The following is a 16,739-nucleotide window of genomic DNA, read 5'->3' on the forward strand; positions in this document are numbered from 1 at the left end:
GGTAAGGTGAGACAAGGAGAGAGGACCCAAGTGCAGACAGGAGGTAAGGGGTTAACAAGGCTTTTTAATAAATAATAAAACACACAAAACAAAAACCCACGAGGGGGGAAACAAGGGTATAATAAGAACAAAGACTAACTACACTAAACAAGACTAAAAATAACATTAACAACATATTACACAGGACTAAGCTACACTTAACAGGACAAGAACTCACCCACACGAAACACGACAGAGTACAATGAACCGACACAAGACAGAGAACACAGGGGCATTAAATAAAGGGACAAATCAAAGGGGAACAGGTGTGGGGCATGAACTAATAAACAACCAGTAATGAGAGATACAAAAGGGCGAGGAACACAGACAAGGACCGGAGAGAGTATCGAAGGCCGACAGGGTCAAAATGACTATCTCCACATAAAACAAGAGGTTCTATCATGGTTCTGCCACTAGGTCAAGAAAAGCAAGATAAGGTGGGGCAGAACCATGACACAGAATTACTTAAGTTACTTGACCGCATAATATTTTGGTGTTAAAGCAACATAGTTTTTTTCTCTTGCCAGCTTTTATGCTCAAACATAATTGCACATTTCTGTTTCAGGCTCTGTTTTGAAGCTGTACTCTGTGGTAAAGCTCAATGCTTGACTCCTTCAGGTCTCACCCTGGGCTCTTTTCCTGACAAATGCTCTGCCGACTGGTGCTGTTAGACCTCATGTGGCTGTGACTCTCTTGTGGTCTTCAGGCTCCATGCATTATGTCATCTTTCTCATTTCTAATGGAGGACGTTAGCATCGCGCCATCGGTTCTGAGAGTTCCTCACGCGTGCCGCCCGCCAGCCGCCTGCTTGCCAGCCATGTTATTGAAATTTAATGATCTAACGTTACTAATGAGGCTGAAACAGGCCCTCACCACACCACTCTTTTCGGCGAACTCGTTCAAATGTGTTTATTTGAAAGCATTCTCACTGTGGGAAATATCGCATTCATTTGCTGATGTAAATAAGCCGAGATGTGCATAGACAATGAATGCACTTTCATTTTTTGTAGAAGATGCAACACTGATTGACTCGTTTGACTTAATTGCATTTTCCATTTGCTTGTTATGGCTGTTTGTTTTTGTCTCAAATTGAAGGTGTGAGGTGGGGGACATCTCAAAATTTTGTGATATGTATAAAGGGATAGATCACCCAAAAAATGCTGTCATCATTAACTCACCCTCTTTATGTGTCTTTCTTTTGTGTGAAAGAAGATACTTTAAGAAATGTCTCAGTGGTTTTGTGTCTATACAATACAAGTCAATGGGATCCAGTGTTGTTTGGTTACCAACGTTCTTCAAAATATCTTCTTTTGTGTTCTGCAGAAGAAAGAAAGTCATTCAGGTTTGAAATGACACAAGTGTGAATAAATGATGGAACACGTTTCATTTTTGGGTGAACTATCACTTTAACCAGCTGCAAATTCAATTGCAACAGGATCCTGAAGGGAAAACATATTGTCAGAAATCATTGTTGAATATTAGACAATTCTTATTAAAGAAAAAGCAGAAAAGTACACATACAGTCACAGTTTTATCAATTCCAAACTTCTTCAAACCAATCATTTGCTTATTTTACGTATGGCAATACTTGCTGCTGGAATTGTATGATATTATATTGGTTTAGATGCTGGTGTCCATGCTATTATAAAAACATGCTGGTGTATCAGCTAGACCAGAACTGAAACTTATTGGCATAAACAAGCTCAGACTAACATTCATTATGGTCTAAATTGGTGTTTTCAGCAGGATAGGTGGAGAAGAGTCCATGTTACTGCCACCTCACAAGATAATAATGCGGTTGGGTGGGTGACCTCTACTGACCATCAGACCCGGAGTGACACGCAAACACCCAGAAATTGTCGCAAAGAAAATAAATGCATAGTCACTGAAGCATGCTGTAGACTCTACTCTATTCTAATGATGTTTCCTTTTATAGAAGCTCCAGTGTTAATATTGTGACACTTTGTTGTTTTAATGCAGTGTGTGTTAATGATTGAGTTAAACCCAATTACAAACTGAAAATAGGCATGGGATTCAATCCCTCTGCAGTTTGAAAAGTGTACCCGGGGAGCGTTTAATATTAATATATGTTTGTGCGTCACAAGATTGTTCTCGGTGTGAAAATGTGTGCGTGTACGCGTGTTCTCATTGCCCTTGTGAGTTTTGAGGAGAATGTGTCACTGCCGAGAATTGTGTCTTGTGTCTTTGAGCGGAGGTTTATGTCTCATTTCACAGGCTATGCCTCAGGGCTCGCAGCTGACAACACAATCTCTGGTGCATTGTGTGTGTGTTTATGTTTGCATATGACTGGCCATTTACATGTCTTGAGAACAGCCAGTCCAGTTCAGGTCAATGATCTTGTTTGAGCATATAAGGAAAATCTGTATGTTTTCTGTATGGCGCATGTTCAAAACATTAACTACTTTAGATCTCTCACATCAAATCTTCTTTTGTGTTTTGCAGAAGAAAGTCATACAGGTTTGAAATGACCTGAGGGTGAGTAAACGATGACAGAATTTTTTTTTTTGGGGTTAGGGATCTGTCACTTTAACCGAAAAACAACTTGCACTGACATGTCTTGCAATATATCAGTGCCGTGTTTTGTGTCAGGATGCACACCAGGAATGTCTATTTCTGAAACACTTTTATAAACGCTACACTGTAAAAAAAATCCCGTGAAAAAACAGATAAAGTAATGGCAGAAAATTACCAGTACATTTTCCTTTATTTTACGGACATTTCCATTAATGCTACAATGCAAATGAATGCAGTGCAAAATGTAAAATACAGGTAAAACAACTGTAAAAATGAACACGGAAAATTCCTTCATATTAATACAGTATATTGTGCCCTATTTTTACGGCTTTTTTTTAGAGTGTACTTAAATGTCTTAATTTAACTAAGGGCTACTCCTGACTCAATTTTAGACAATGAAACCGCCCCTAGATCTAATTATGTCAACAGGTTTGTGCGAGATTGAGGGGTGGCCTGGGATAAAAATGATGAAACATCCTCACTAATATACTAAAACAACCAGTGTGTGCATGTGTGTGAGGGAGAGAGAGAGAGACAGAGAGAGAGAGAGAGAGAGGAAGGGGGTGTGTACTGCTATCTCGCTCACGCTGAGGAGGGCTGAACAGAACTGCAGTTAGGTTGGGCACTGATTGCCCGAGTGATATATTTGCTGCATACATACACCAGACTTCCATTTGGCCCTTATCTGTCCTGAGTATTTCATCAGCTCAGAGAGAGAGAGAGAGAGAGAGAGAGAGAGAGAGAGAGGGGACATTAAAATATGTCCATAGGTGAAAATCACTCCAGGCTCATCTCAGCTCTGAAGACTGTGTGATTAGGGCTGGGGAAATGATGCAGTGGCTGAATTTTCCTCTTATTGGGTTTCCTCAGTGGGGTATATAACCCTCTACATTTGTCCCACCCACTCTCTCTCTCCTTGGCGCAGTGCAGTCAGCCTACTGCATTACCTGTTTCAACGCCAACGACCCGTCCTGCTCAAGGGAAACCCCCCCCTTCACACCTCCATAGGGGGGTTGCATTGGGCAGGTTGCCCATTGCATATATAAGGGTTTCAAAACTGCAGTGTGTGTGTGCAGCTGCAGTGAATATTTGCTTTTACTGTAGCCAACGATATCCATCCAACGGCCGAATCCATTTGTTCTGTTTATCAGAATGTCCTCTGGTAAGAGCACATTGTGTTGCAGTCATTGTTCATTGGGTTCAATAACAGTTGCCAATGCTGATGGACGTGAGAATAGATTCCACCGCAGGCTTTTATGACGCTGCATTTGTTTGAACGTTCGCTGTTAATGAGCTCAGTATCTCATCGAGACCGCCTTCAGTGAGCGCTACAGGGAAAAGCTTGTACTGTCTAACAAGAAGAGTTAGAATGTTTATGTCACGACAAAGAAATAACTCGCTGAGATGCCTTCGTGAGCAACATTTTGGGTACCATAGGCCAGTGGTTCTCAAACGTTTTCTGTGTAATGCCCCCTTTGCTTCGCGGCCCCCAAATAAAAACTTATATTCTTAAACTTGAAAATGTTATTAAACCAAAAACATATTTAGCTATACAACGCTGGAACTTCAATACTTTGGTGCGTCTCGTTTTTCTGATGTTTGATTGCATAAAAGCTATCATAAATTTCAATTTTTCATAAAATGCCACAAAATCTGTGGCCCCCCTGCATCCATCTCAGAGCCCCCGGTTTTAGAACACTGCCATAGGCATGTTGTAATATTCGTTCATCATTTTTGGGCCCCAACTTTTATACTATAGTGCATTTACTAGAAGGCTTATATGTTACGTGTGTGAAAATTATATTAAAATTGCAAATCTTTTAGTCACAAGTATGTTTGAATGTTAATGTTTCTCAAGACCTAGTGAGCTGCTTGAAGCTGTAATCTCACTTTGGCCTCAGTATCGCCATCTTTGTCAGAAACGCAAAATTACAGATTACTTTACAAATTTATTACGTGTGAAATCAATTTACCACAAAATCGTACCTACTGTATAAACTACTATTATAAGCCTACAGTTGTAAATCAGGATAAGGTAAGCAGACCGTTTTGGACACTTTGTGTACTCGCTCATTAACAAGTTTATTTTTACCAAATGTTGCAGATCGTGGCTTTAAAGGAGTAGTTCACTTCAAAATTTGCCCCCATTGAGTTTAAACTATGGAAATTCAAAGGGGGCAAATTTTGAAGTCAACTACTCCTTTATGCGATGTCTTGGGACATCATTTTTCAGCATTTACCAATCCAAAACTGAAACAAAGCCTATGCAATTGTCATGTGATTTTTGTTATTTGGAGTTATCTGGAATTGTTTTGTGAGTTTGTTATTTGATTTATCAGTAGTATGAAGCCTTTCCTCCATGTGTGTTGCATCTACATTGTGTTGTTCCCTGGCTCAGTTACATCTGTTTGGCTTTTTTTTAAGGTGTCGTTTCTCTTTGTGGTTTCAGAGCATCTTTGCCCAGTTCCAGTTCAGCAGTGAAAAGGTGCTCCCATCCGACGCCCTGCGCAGCGCTCTAGCCAAAACCTTCCAGGACGAGCAGCGGTTCCAGCTGGGCATCATGGACGACGCGGCCGAGTGTTTCGTAAGACTTCATTTTATATTTCTGTCCTCACAAGGTACTTTTGCTGATATCACAATTATCATCTCTTTTCTTATCTCGCACTTTCCCGGTATCTCTTTTGGCTCCGTTTCTGCTCTACAGGCATTTCCTCATCTCACTACGTTTCCCTCTCCTCAATTCACCTTTCTCCGTTCTCTTCCTCTTCTTCGCTCCAGGTTTCTGTCAGCCTTGATCTTAAGTATCTAGAAATGTTACGTGTTGCATTTTAAGCACTGCTGCTTGTACACATCCTTGCGAGGTTTGATGTGCGGTAGAAATAGATTGGTGAACTCTGAGGCAGATGAAGATTGACTTCTTGTAATATTTATGGAGTTTACTCTGTACACAGATAAAGCTGTGTTTACTGATGTTTCTGGCTGGACGTGTTGACACGCTTTTGATGACTATATTAGATTCAGAGCGGCTTGCTAATAGCATACTCAAGGATTGTGGTGGGGTTTCACATAAAACAGACAGTGAGCAGATTGAGGTTGATTTATATTTCATAAAAAATTAGGAATGAACAAACGTTTTATTGTTGGAAGATAGATTAGAGATTTTATAGTAGATAGATTTACAGTGCAGCATGGTCATTCCGACCTGAAGGCTGCTTCAAACTGAAAACATGTCTTGTTTTGGCCAGATTTGGGCCACAGTGGCCCCAGAAAGTATTGTAGACACTTCTGATCTCTTTATCTATACTTATTACATGGCGCTATGGAATACTTGACTCTTATTGGCCAATCGCTACATTCCAAGGTCTGATATTCTTAGATAACAACCGCTAAAAACTATTATACCATGGTCTGTTTGAATACTCGATTCTGATTGGCTGAAAGTGTGCATTTTTACCTGTCTGATCAAAAATTGCACTGTGAACATCAATAACAGCTTTAACTTGGCAAATGACCATGGTATAAGCGGAATAATCCACGGCTAGCAGTGCATTAAAGGATTTTAAGGCTTCGTGTCGGGTGGTTCTTGGTTCAAGGCTAGCCGTGGATTATCCCTTACGTAACACATGGTAACCCAGATGCTGCAAATCATTTTGACAGGCAAAGTTTAATATTACACAAAAATTAATGTAAATATGTCCTTTAGTAACATATATGACATTGTGTTTACAAATGATAAAACTAAATTGCCTGTTCCTGGTATTTGAACATGTCATGTCTTACCTTAAAACCGAAAGTAAACGGATTTTCCTCCGCTTCATGTCGGGTCCTGATCACACTGTTGGTGTTTATTCTTGCGATAACAACCGGCTACCTGTACATTGTCCCTTTCAAAGCAGGGTTTTGTCCATGTTAAAGCACCTTGAGCAACATAAACAAAACATTCTGTTGCTGTTCACCATCTGTCAGGGACTATTAAGTGATTTTATTTCATGAAAGTTGCATTGATACATATTTTTGGGGTTTAATATTTGTATTTTGTGTAACAGTTTCATAAAACCAATATTTATTGTAGGCTAGTGCTGTATTGTGAATAAATCACGGCTGAAGGGGTTGCAGCCATTCGTGTCGTGCCCTTCAGCCGTGACTTATTCAAGAAGCACCACAGCTTATTGCTTTTATAAAATCTATAAAATTTCATTTGATAACAAAATATCTGATCAAGTTGCACCTGCAAACAAATTATGTTAGCGGTTATCTCCGAAATACTTTTACTTTTATTTTACCAGGGACTTAACCAAATGATGTCAAGGTGACTTAGCGAATCACCACAATTTCCCCTCTTTAATTATAGACAAAATGTACATTTTGGTTAAAAATATAATTCTATTAATAATTCTAATTGCACTATTCTTGCATTTAAAGGGATATTTCAACCAAAAAAAATTATTCTGTCATAATTTACTGACCTTCTTGTCATTTCAAACATGTATGACTTTCTTTCTTCTGCAGAACACAAAATAAGCTATTTTGAAGAAGCTGGTAACCGAACAGCGCCGGCACCCATTCACTTGTATTGTTTGGACACAAAACCAATGCAGGGTGAATGGGTGCCAGTTAACAAAATCTTTACAATTAAACATTTTTGGTTAACTATCACTTTAAAAACAGCCGATGCGTGGTGGACAGATCGCAGGGGTTTCAAGACGCATTTTAATATTCGACACAGTGTATAAAAATGCAATGATATAAGACTCGAGCCAAAGACAGCCCTTGGGGTATATAGCTGATTAAGGACCATAGATTTTTTTGTTTGTGTTTATGTCACCCCGTAGCTTTTCTGTGGCTCAGTGGTTAGAGCATGGCACTAACAATGCCAAGGTCATGGGTTCGATCCCAGTGGATTGCACATAGTCAGAAACAAAAAAAAAGTATAATAATGTAAGTCGCTTTGGATAAAAGCGTCTGCCAAATGCGTAAATGTAATTGTACAACCCAACCGCTTATGCACAGAAAACGGTGAGTAAGTACAGCAGATTTTCTAACATAGCTGTAGATTTATGAGCTTTACAGACAGACTTTATATCGACTGGCCATGCTGTTGCTGAAGATGATGTAGATCAGATCATTACATATGTGGACTCTTTTGATAACATCTCTCCCCACTCGCCAGCTCACTCCTCTAATCCCCAGACCTGATTATTTGGCTCTACCTGATTAAGGACCATAGATTGTGTTTATCTCACATTTATGTCCTTAAAGGACACACTGCGTGAGCATCAATACCGATAATTGCTTTTAAGCAAATAAGCAATTGAACGATCATTCACTGGCAAGCAGCTGAGCGGTCCAATCAAGATAGCTCGCAGAGAGACCTTTTGATTGGCTCCGTCTTAAATACCCATTTATATGCATCCTGTACTGTCTGTGTCAGGGCTTTTCTGCCATAGATTTGCGAATGCAGCTGTGCTTACTCATAAGGTCACAAAAGACAGCATCATCAAAGTGTTATTTAGTTCAATTAGCACCTCGACTGCAGTTCAGAAACAAAGGTCCATTTCGGTCCTAGGTTCATTATTTTTAGCTGTGGATCCGTTGAATGGAGCTGCCACAATTTCTCTCCATTTTTCTTGACTGCCGCATTTATGAGGCGGAGACGGGCACGGGGCCAAACCTCTCATCTTGCCATCCCTCTTCACTTTTTGACGTCGACCCCGCTCATCACGAGCGCCAGACGACGGGTGGTACATTAGCGAAATGTCAACTCTTCATTTCTGCATCTCTCCTGCACATCTGTACCCTGGTGCCTGGCATAAATAGCTGCTATTATCTGAGCAGGAAATGGAATGCTGTGTACGCTAATTAATTGTTGTGTGATTCTCGATGACGAGTGTCTGACAGCTAGCGTGATAGTTTGTTAGCACAAGAGGTTCGTTTGAAGTCTTTGTGACTAAGCGTCGTGAACTTTGACTAGTTGGGCAGTAACTAATTAAAAGTACAGACAATGCTAACTTGCCATCACACTAATGAAAAATTGAAAATGAGTATTAAGTAGTCAATATGATAACGTTTCTAGTTACAAGCTACATTTTGCAATGAGTATATGCAGTGTGACAAAATGCTAGATTTCATTTCATTGCTCATGGAGCTTTATAGTGAAGCAAACTGATGGTGTAATTCACATGCATATTCAAACTGTCTTCTCTCGTGCGTTGCACTGGGAAGCAAGTATCATTTGAATGAATTTGTTTGTTTAGAAGATTTATTTTAATGAATGGATTTAGTAATAATTTAGCCCTGTTCAATATCTTTGATGTATTTAGTTACATTTTACAGTAGGGCTGCAGGATATATTGACATCTCAAAGTATCGCAGATATGCATATCACAATTGTTTGCAATAATTGAATGACTTTTATACCAAATTTTTTTATGTATAGTAATATCAGATTTTAACTACACAAATACTACAAAATATTTAGTGAAAATGATATTATCATGATATCCATTGAATTGTTTTTAAAATAGAAATACTGTATATAACGTTATTAGTTAATTTATTTTTAATATTGTTCATTTATTTATTTTTATTTATTTATTTTTTGTCAATTAATTAAAAATGAACAATGTACAATTTGCACCATTTTTTTTTACTTTTCATGTTTTGCACAAACATGTATTTTTATTTATACAATTTTCTAAACATTTTTAAAATTTATTAAACTTTTTATGTTTTGTGCAAACATGCTTGTTTATTTATATAATTTTCAGCACATTCTTTACTTTTTAAACTGTTCACGTTTTGCACAAACATGTATGTTTATATAATTTTCAATTTTTAAATATATTTTAATGTAATTTAAACTTTAAGCATTATCACATTATTTAGCATCAGTTATCACATTTTTCTTCATAATCGTGCAGCCCTAGTTTACAGTATTGCTGGCTACTTTTCCTTAAAATTTTGAGTAGCTAGCTACTGTTTTAAAGTACAAGACTAGCTCTATGGCTGTTGCAGGCCCGGTCTGCGGCTGTTAGAGAGATGAAAGGAACAGAACAGAATGGGTGAGTTGATGTATGGTCCTGTTCACCTTTTTCGCCTCTCCACTCTCTCCCTCTCTCCCTTGCTCCCCCTCATTCACCCTGTATTCCTTTGTCAGGAACTTGCAGTGTGATCGATTGATTTTAAATTTGTTCAGCCATGGAATCAAAGTGTCGTACACTTATGAAAAATAGATGTGTTCTTCTCACTTGATCAGATTAACGTGAAGTGAGTGCTGACAGAGAAAAATGAATATAAGAGTCGGACCACACAACTCACTTTCTCTCTCTAACACACAAACACAAACTCATAGATGCCTTACTCCTTAATGCCACGCACAACCAACATGCTGTATTGCATCGAATCTTGCTGCTAAACATCTTGTTCCAAAATGGTTTATATAGCTTGTCTGTTTGTGTTTCAGGAGAACCTCCTGATGAGGATACACTTCCACATCTCAGACGAGACCAAGGAGGACATCTGCACGGCCAAGCACTGCATCCCGCATCAGAAATTTGCCATGACACTTTTCGAACAGGTTGGTAGTAGAATCTCTCATTAGGAAACATTTTTTAGTCTCAGTTGGAGCGTTAACTGAATTCAAGAAAAATTCTGTCCTTATTTATTCACCCTTATATCATTTAAAACATGTATTTGGCTCTTTATTCTGTGGAACACAAAAGAAGTTATTTTGAGAAATGTCTCGGTGGTTTTGTGTCCATACAATGGAAGTCAATGAAGGCCATTGTTGTTAAGTTACCAGCGTTCTTTAAAATACCATATTTTGTGGTCTACGGAAAAAAGAAAGTCAAACAGGTTTGGAATGACATGAGGTTGAGTAATTGATGAAAAAACATTCTTGGGTGAAGCATCCCTTTAACAACTCAGCGAATCATTGAAACAGTATTCACACTGCTCAGTCGCATCATCTAGACATCTCAATATGTTTCATGCAACCTACAATCTTTTTATATTATGTGTCTTTTTCCTCTTTTAGTGTGTTTGTAATAATTGTGGAGCCACATCAGATCCTCTCCCCTTTATTCAGATGGTGCACTACATCTCCACCACCTCTCTCTGGTAAGTGGAAGACTACGTTTTCACACCAGCACACATGCATGGGTATCTCCGAGGGGGCTGCGCTTGGTAAATAATTAAGTAGTCTTTTAGCAGATGCTTTTGTCCATAGTGACTAGCGTGTTTGACATTTATTGCTCCCTCAAATCTCTAATTTCTCAAGAGGCACAATGGTGATAGCTCATTGATTTGAGCCCTACTGTAGATTTCTAACCACATGGCCTTGATAACACCAACCGCTATGCCACACCCTTACGTTTCATTGGCTCGGTTTGCCTTGTGCTGCAAAAATGATGGATTCTCTCTCAGTTAAAAGCAATCGGTTGAGATTTAGTGGGGTATGTGAGCGTGTGCATGCCAGTTTAGTGTCGGAAACGGACGTCTGGGGTTCTTTTGTCACCCTGAAGTTGACTGAGCGTTTTGATTTACACATCAAATGGGGAACTGAAGGTAAGCAACCCTGCGTGCACTGTATATTGTGTAAGTGAGTGACCAGCTTCAGTTCAAAGCCAAAGCCAACCCACTGGGCTGAAATGAAGCTCTATATCACAGGTTATTAGCTGTCATCACATACCAAAAGCGTGATAGTAATCTGGTAGAGCTATGTACAGGAAATGGGTCAAGCCCCCCTGACTCATATTCTGTTCTCATACCATACAAGTGCATAGATTATCACACACGTGTGCTGTACAGTTCTTATTCATAATTCATATTCTCTGCGTTATTGTTCCTCTTCTCTCATCCTATCACATTTTTATCTGATATATACACTCTAAAAAAAGTTGGGTTATTTCAACCCAGCGTTGGGTCAAAAATGGACAAACCCCAGCATTACCTACACAGTTATTTCAACCCAAAATGCTGGGTTGTTTTAACCATTGTTGGGTCAAATATAACCACATTCTGGGTTAATTTAACCCAACTGTTGCGTTTGTCCATTTTTGACCCAACAATAGGTTCAAATAACCCAACATTTTTAGAGTTTAATGAGAAGTCGTGTCGTAAACTATATTAGTAATAACAAGACCATTTCTACGATGAAAAAGTGGACCACTCAGGACGTAGGTAGGCCATTACCCATCGCTCCCCATGGGGTGATGTCCCCGCCCCCATTATGTCCACACACTAGGACATTAGGAAGAAAGATAACCAGTGTCTCCACCACATTTTGGCGCAATAAGGATTTTAGTGATGTAATAGTTTGACCTCGAAAAGAAGGAATTCATCCACTGAAAGCAAGTTTATTTTCACACAGTTTCTGAACGCAACTTTCACGGTGTGTTATTCCTCATCTTGCAGACAGGTTTTGAGTGTTAGGTTGTGCAGCTCACATCTGGCATACTTTGATCAAGGATATTTTCCTGGATTGTACAGCATCGCTCCACCGCTGCTGTCCAGACATGATTTGACTGATCAAAACTTAATTATTACCTTCTAAATGCAGTAAAGTGGTTTATTGTATATTTTGCAAAGAAAAAATAGTCATACATGACATGACCCTTTCACTTAATCTTTACTTGCCTTATTATATTGGTTACTGCAACATTTGAAAATTTGAAAATTATTTTCAGTTTTTGTGAAATTACTATTTCCAAGTATGTGTTAAGGTAAAATTATTTTTGTTTCATTGTGTGAACTATTAACAATATTTCTCCCAAATTTCTGAGGATTTTTTTGCATTTATTTGAAGAAAATGAAAACTGGAGAAACAGGTCAAAATAACAGAAAAGATGCTCTGTATTTTTTCGGAAGTTCATATTCACTTTTAAGCAATACAACAGTAATATTTGTACATGTATTTATGTATGACTTTGATGTCACTCCTGAGGTTTGATTTTGTTGAAATTCTACAGACACTGGACTGGAATGGCCACAATACATCTAGAAATGCAAATTAAATGAATGGTCTCTTATTTTTTTTCCCGTGGCTGTATACATTGTTTTCTTGGCACTGAAATATGCAGATAGGCATTTTCGGGCAGTGTGTGTTGTCGTTGTTTCACTCCGCAGCATATCACATGCATTGCCATGTGGCCATATGGCGATAAAGGATGGTACACTGTGTTCCTTCACTCCTAGAGGCTCAACCCCTGCTAAAGCCTTACATTTTCTTTAACAGCGTTACTTTGAACATACACAGACTCTCAGCATGTCCACATCCATACACAAGAAACACACACAAGAAAACAATTAGCGTTTAATGCAAAAACAAAGCTATTTAATCAGGCTTTCATATTTTCACGGAAAACAATGAAACACGTAGGTTTTCCTCTCCTGTTCAAGACAGATTGAACAGGTTTATCTTCACTGCAGGACTTACATTTATCATTCTGAAAGGACTGATTTACAATCCCACACTATAAACGACCCATCTACCAGCGCATGGCACACTCGGGATTCTTCTGCTGAATGATAAAACTGTTTTTCGTGTGTATAATTTAATCGAAGGGTTTGTTTTCATGGTTTCCCAGGTCACATTTGCATTGAATTAACATCGTATTGATGTAATGTGGTTTAAAACACAGCATACCTTTTAATCTTCAATTAACGTGAACAGCTAGCCATATTTCTCACGTCGTGTTTTAAGCAGTGCTTGTGTTATTTCTCTCCTATCACTTTTCAATTAAATTCATAGACTTTTGCGGTAATGATCGGCTGACTAAAAATGGCTCCTTTGGAGTCATGAGAGATCGATCCATTACGCATATAAATGTGAAGTGGTGTGGACAGCGTAATGGATTAGCAATTTTCATAGATCGACCATAAATCGTGCAAAACGTTCATATGTGACCCTGGACAACAAAACCAGTCTTAAGTAGCACGGGAACATTTTTAGTAATCGGAAAAAATACATGGTATGGGTAAAAATTAACGATTTTTCTTTTTGCCAAAAATCATTAGGATATTAAGTAAAGATCATGTTCCATGAGGATATTTAATAAATTTCCTACTGTATATGTATAAAAACTTTATTTTTGTGAGTTGATGGCCTGCTACAGTACCTCAGATTAACAACTTCAAAGGCGATTTTCTCAATGTTTATATTTTTTTGCACCCTCAGACTCCAGCTTTGTAAATAGTTGTTGTTCCGCCAGATAGTGTCCTATCCTAACAAATACACCATCAATAGAAAGCTTATTTCTTCAGCTTTCAGATGATGTAAAAATCTCAATTTCGAAAAATTGACCCTTAAGACTGGTTTTGTCGTCCAGGGTCACATATAACCATCATGAGTCACACCCTGAAAGTGATCATATTCCTAAAATTTATGCTTAACATTGTGCTTATAGTACAGAATCTGATAACGGAAGGAAAAATGCTGAATAAAAGGCAAAAATGACAATGTCAGCCACCCTCTTAAGAGCATTATACATGTGCTGAAAATGATGAGCTACAGCATAATCTGAGATTATAAACACGGCATGCAAAACAATTTGAAGAGTAACTCAAGGTTAGACAGGTTTTAAGTCATGGGTCTTAAACTGGGGGTCTTCAGAACTGCAGTTGATTGTTTGATCATCAAGTTTTTTTATTTATTTTAGATGTAAACAGGAATGCAAGTATGACAACAAGTACTTATCATACAATAATGGTTTATTGTCTGAAACGTAAGCATAATAAAATATGTGAATATATTACAACCAAGCTAAAACTGCAACATTACGTATTTTACAATATTGATGTCTCAGTCTGTTCACCTATTATGGGAACTTGGATTGAACATGTTTGAAGAGCCTTGAATTCATTTCAAACACAAACAGAAGAGTATGATTGTATGTCATTTTCAACATGGCCATCATTTCCTAGGAAAGCAAAAAGCAGACCTGTCTATCAGATCTAATTCAGGGCCTGTGTATAGGTTGTCTTTAGCCCTTAAGCGTCTGTCTTGGCACATTTCATCCTCATGAGCACACGCTGAAAGACGGTTCATGACTGCCGATATGCTGCATGTCAAATGGATGCTATCTCGCTTGGTTTAAGGAAACATTAGTCAGTAAAGTAAACTGATATCCGTCCCGATGGAGGGAGAACAGAGAAAGTGTGCTGCTACATTAGTTTATAATGTCTTCTAGGGAATAGTAATCTACCAAAGACATAAGATTTCATCTTTGGAAAGACTTTGGTTTTTAATCATAATTTTATTCCTTCAACTGAACTGTGTTTAGCAACCCTTGGGAGTAAGAGCGAACCGACTGCAGTTTTTGTCATTTTGTTTAGTAAGGGGAGATCTTAAAACTACCCGATAAATAAATAAAAACATGAAGCATAATGTACAGTCAGCCGGTTCAGTATAACCCTGTCAGGGATTGGTTTGCAATAATGGCTGACTATGTGCGACTACATTTTCCAGCATATTGCACAGCGATATACTTGCCAAATAAAAAAACTTAAATGGGCATAAAATATTGATTGAGATTGAATTTATTATATGAATGAGGAAAGGGTTATATAAGCAACTTAAAACTAGCACAGCTATGTAGGAAATTGGTTGCCGAAGGTGGTGGTCAATACAGTTTTAATGCCAGTGTACAAAAATATGTTATAAGACTGGATCTGGTATTCATTAATACAACTTATCATGATAATTGATTGCACAATATTATATCGTAAATAATAATTCTAGAAATCATGTTACCATAATTGTCATTTACAGTCAAGATAAAAAAATATTAAACACAATAGGGTCTCATTGACGGCAAGTAAAGAGAAAACCCATAATGAGAAGCATGTGTATATCTGAACATGAATGAAATATCTGACTATTAAATATATGACAGCGAATAATATTGTAAACCACTATCAAAATTCCTTACGGTTACCTTGATGTCAAAATTTGATACCATCACATGGGTGCATGTTATGTGAAACTATCAGCTGTTTTTGTATGCATGTGTCTTGTTTACACTGGTGCTTGAGGACACGTCTGTCTCTTGTTCCCTCTGCTGCAGTAACCAAGCCGTCCGAATGCTGGAATGTAAAGAAAAGCCAACACCCGACATGTTTGGAGAGCTTCTCCGCAATGCCAGCACCATGGGCGACCTGCGAAACTGTCCGGTAAGCGTTATGAACACATGCTCATGCCTGTCAAGTCAAGGATAGCCTAACAGTTCAGGCTCTAGACTGCGACCAAATGGTCGCATTTTGCGACTATTTTAACTGCCAGTGCGACAAGTTTTTTTTAATGGTCGCACCGGTGCGACTGCGTAATATAAATTTAATACGCAGAAATGTTAAATTGCGTAATTTTACATTATATTGCAGTCATTTTCGTCTCCTCTCCTTCAATCATTCACTTATCTATCAGTGCCCCCGCCCCCTAGCCTAATGCGCGGGTGTAAGAGGCACATTTAAAAAGCAGAAGGACTGACAGAGCAAACGAGCGCTTAATCTTGCAACTGAAATAAATATGTTTTGCCGCCTGCAGAATACAAGAATTTCCCCTGCTAAGGTACAAAACAGCAAAGATAACAAAATGTGTTGCGTGTATTGTATGCATGTGAAGCTAATGCAGGAAACATGTGTTTAAACTATAACTACTATACTATTGTATAAAGCTCTCTAACAATACTGAAAAGCATACAAAATATTAACGTTATACATCACGTTAAATCCTATTTATTTGTAAGTCGCTATTGATAGAAGCCAAACGTGTATCAATGCAGCTTTCATGAAGAATAATCACTAAAAGCCTTCAGGTCTTACGGGTTGTTTGAGATATGCGCACCAGGGAGTCAGAGCACAAAACACTAAACTGATTCTCTTTCACGCCTTCTTACTCTGAAACGGACATATAAGCACAGAATTACCATATTAACAAGAATTCTTGTAAAGGTAGTTTGTTTCGTGAACAAACAGTTGGGAAACAAAACGCACGAAGTGTTACAGTATAGTGCGCTAGTTCTTAAAGGGGCAGCAGCATAATAAAGAGCTCTGTTTATAATGTTCATCAAACAACAACGGACGGGCCCAAAAATACCCATTGATATTAAAGGAATTGTGTTCTCTTATATGAGTTGTTCACAACAAATAAAGGAAGAAAGTATAGCTTT

At 38.3% G+C, this 16,739-nt stretch overlaps 1 protein-coding gene across 1 annotated transcript in view; it reads left to right on the forward strand.

The window, feature by feature from the left end:
* usp54b (ubiquitin specific peptidase 54b) overlaps positions 1-16,739 on the forward strand; it is a 105,678-nt gene that overhangs the window by 65,926 nt on the left and 23,013 nt on the right. Inside the window, 4 exon segments of the mRNA XM_057357803.1 lie at positions 5,024-5,158; positions 10,037-10,150; positions 10,610-10,692; positions 15,639-15,744. Of these exon segments, the coding sequence (XP_057213786.1) occupies positions 5,024-5,158; positions 10,037-10,150; positions 10,610-10,692; positions 15,639-15,744 (438 nt within the window).

The sequence above is a fragment of the Triplophysa rosa genome, linkage group LG18, assembly GCF_024868665.1.
Source record: "Triplophysa rosa linkage group LG18, Trosa_1v2, whole genome shotgun sequence".
Taxonomy (NCBI): Eukaryota; Metazoa; Chordata; class Actinopteri; order Cypriniformes; family Nemacheilidae; genus Triplophysa; species Triplophysa rosa.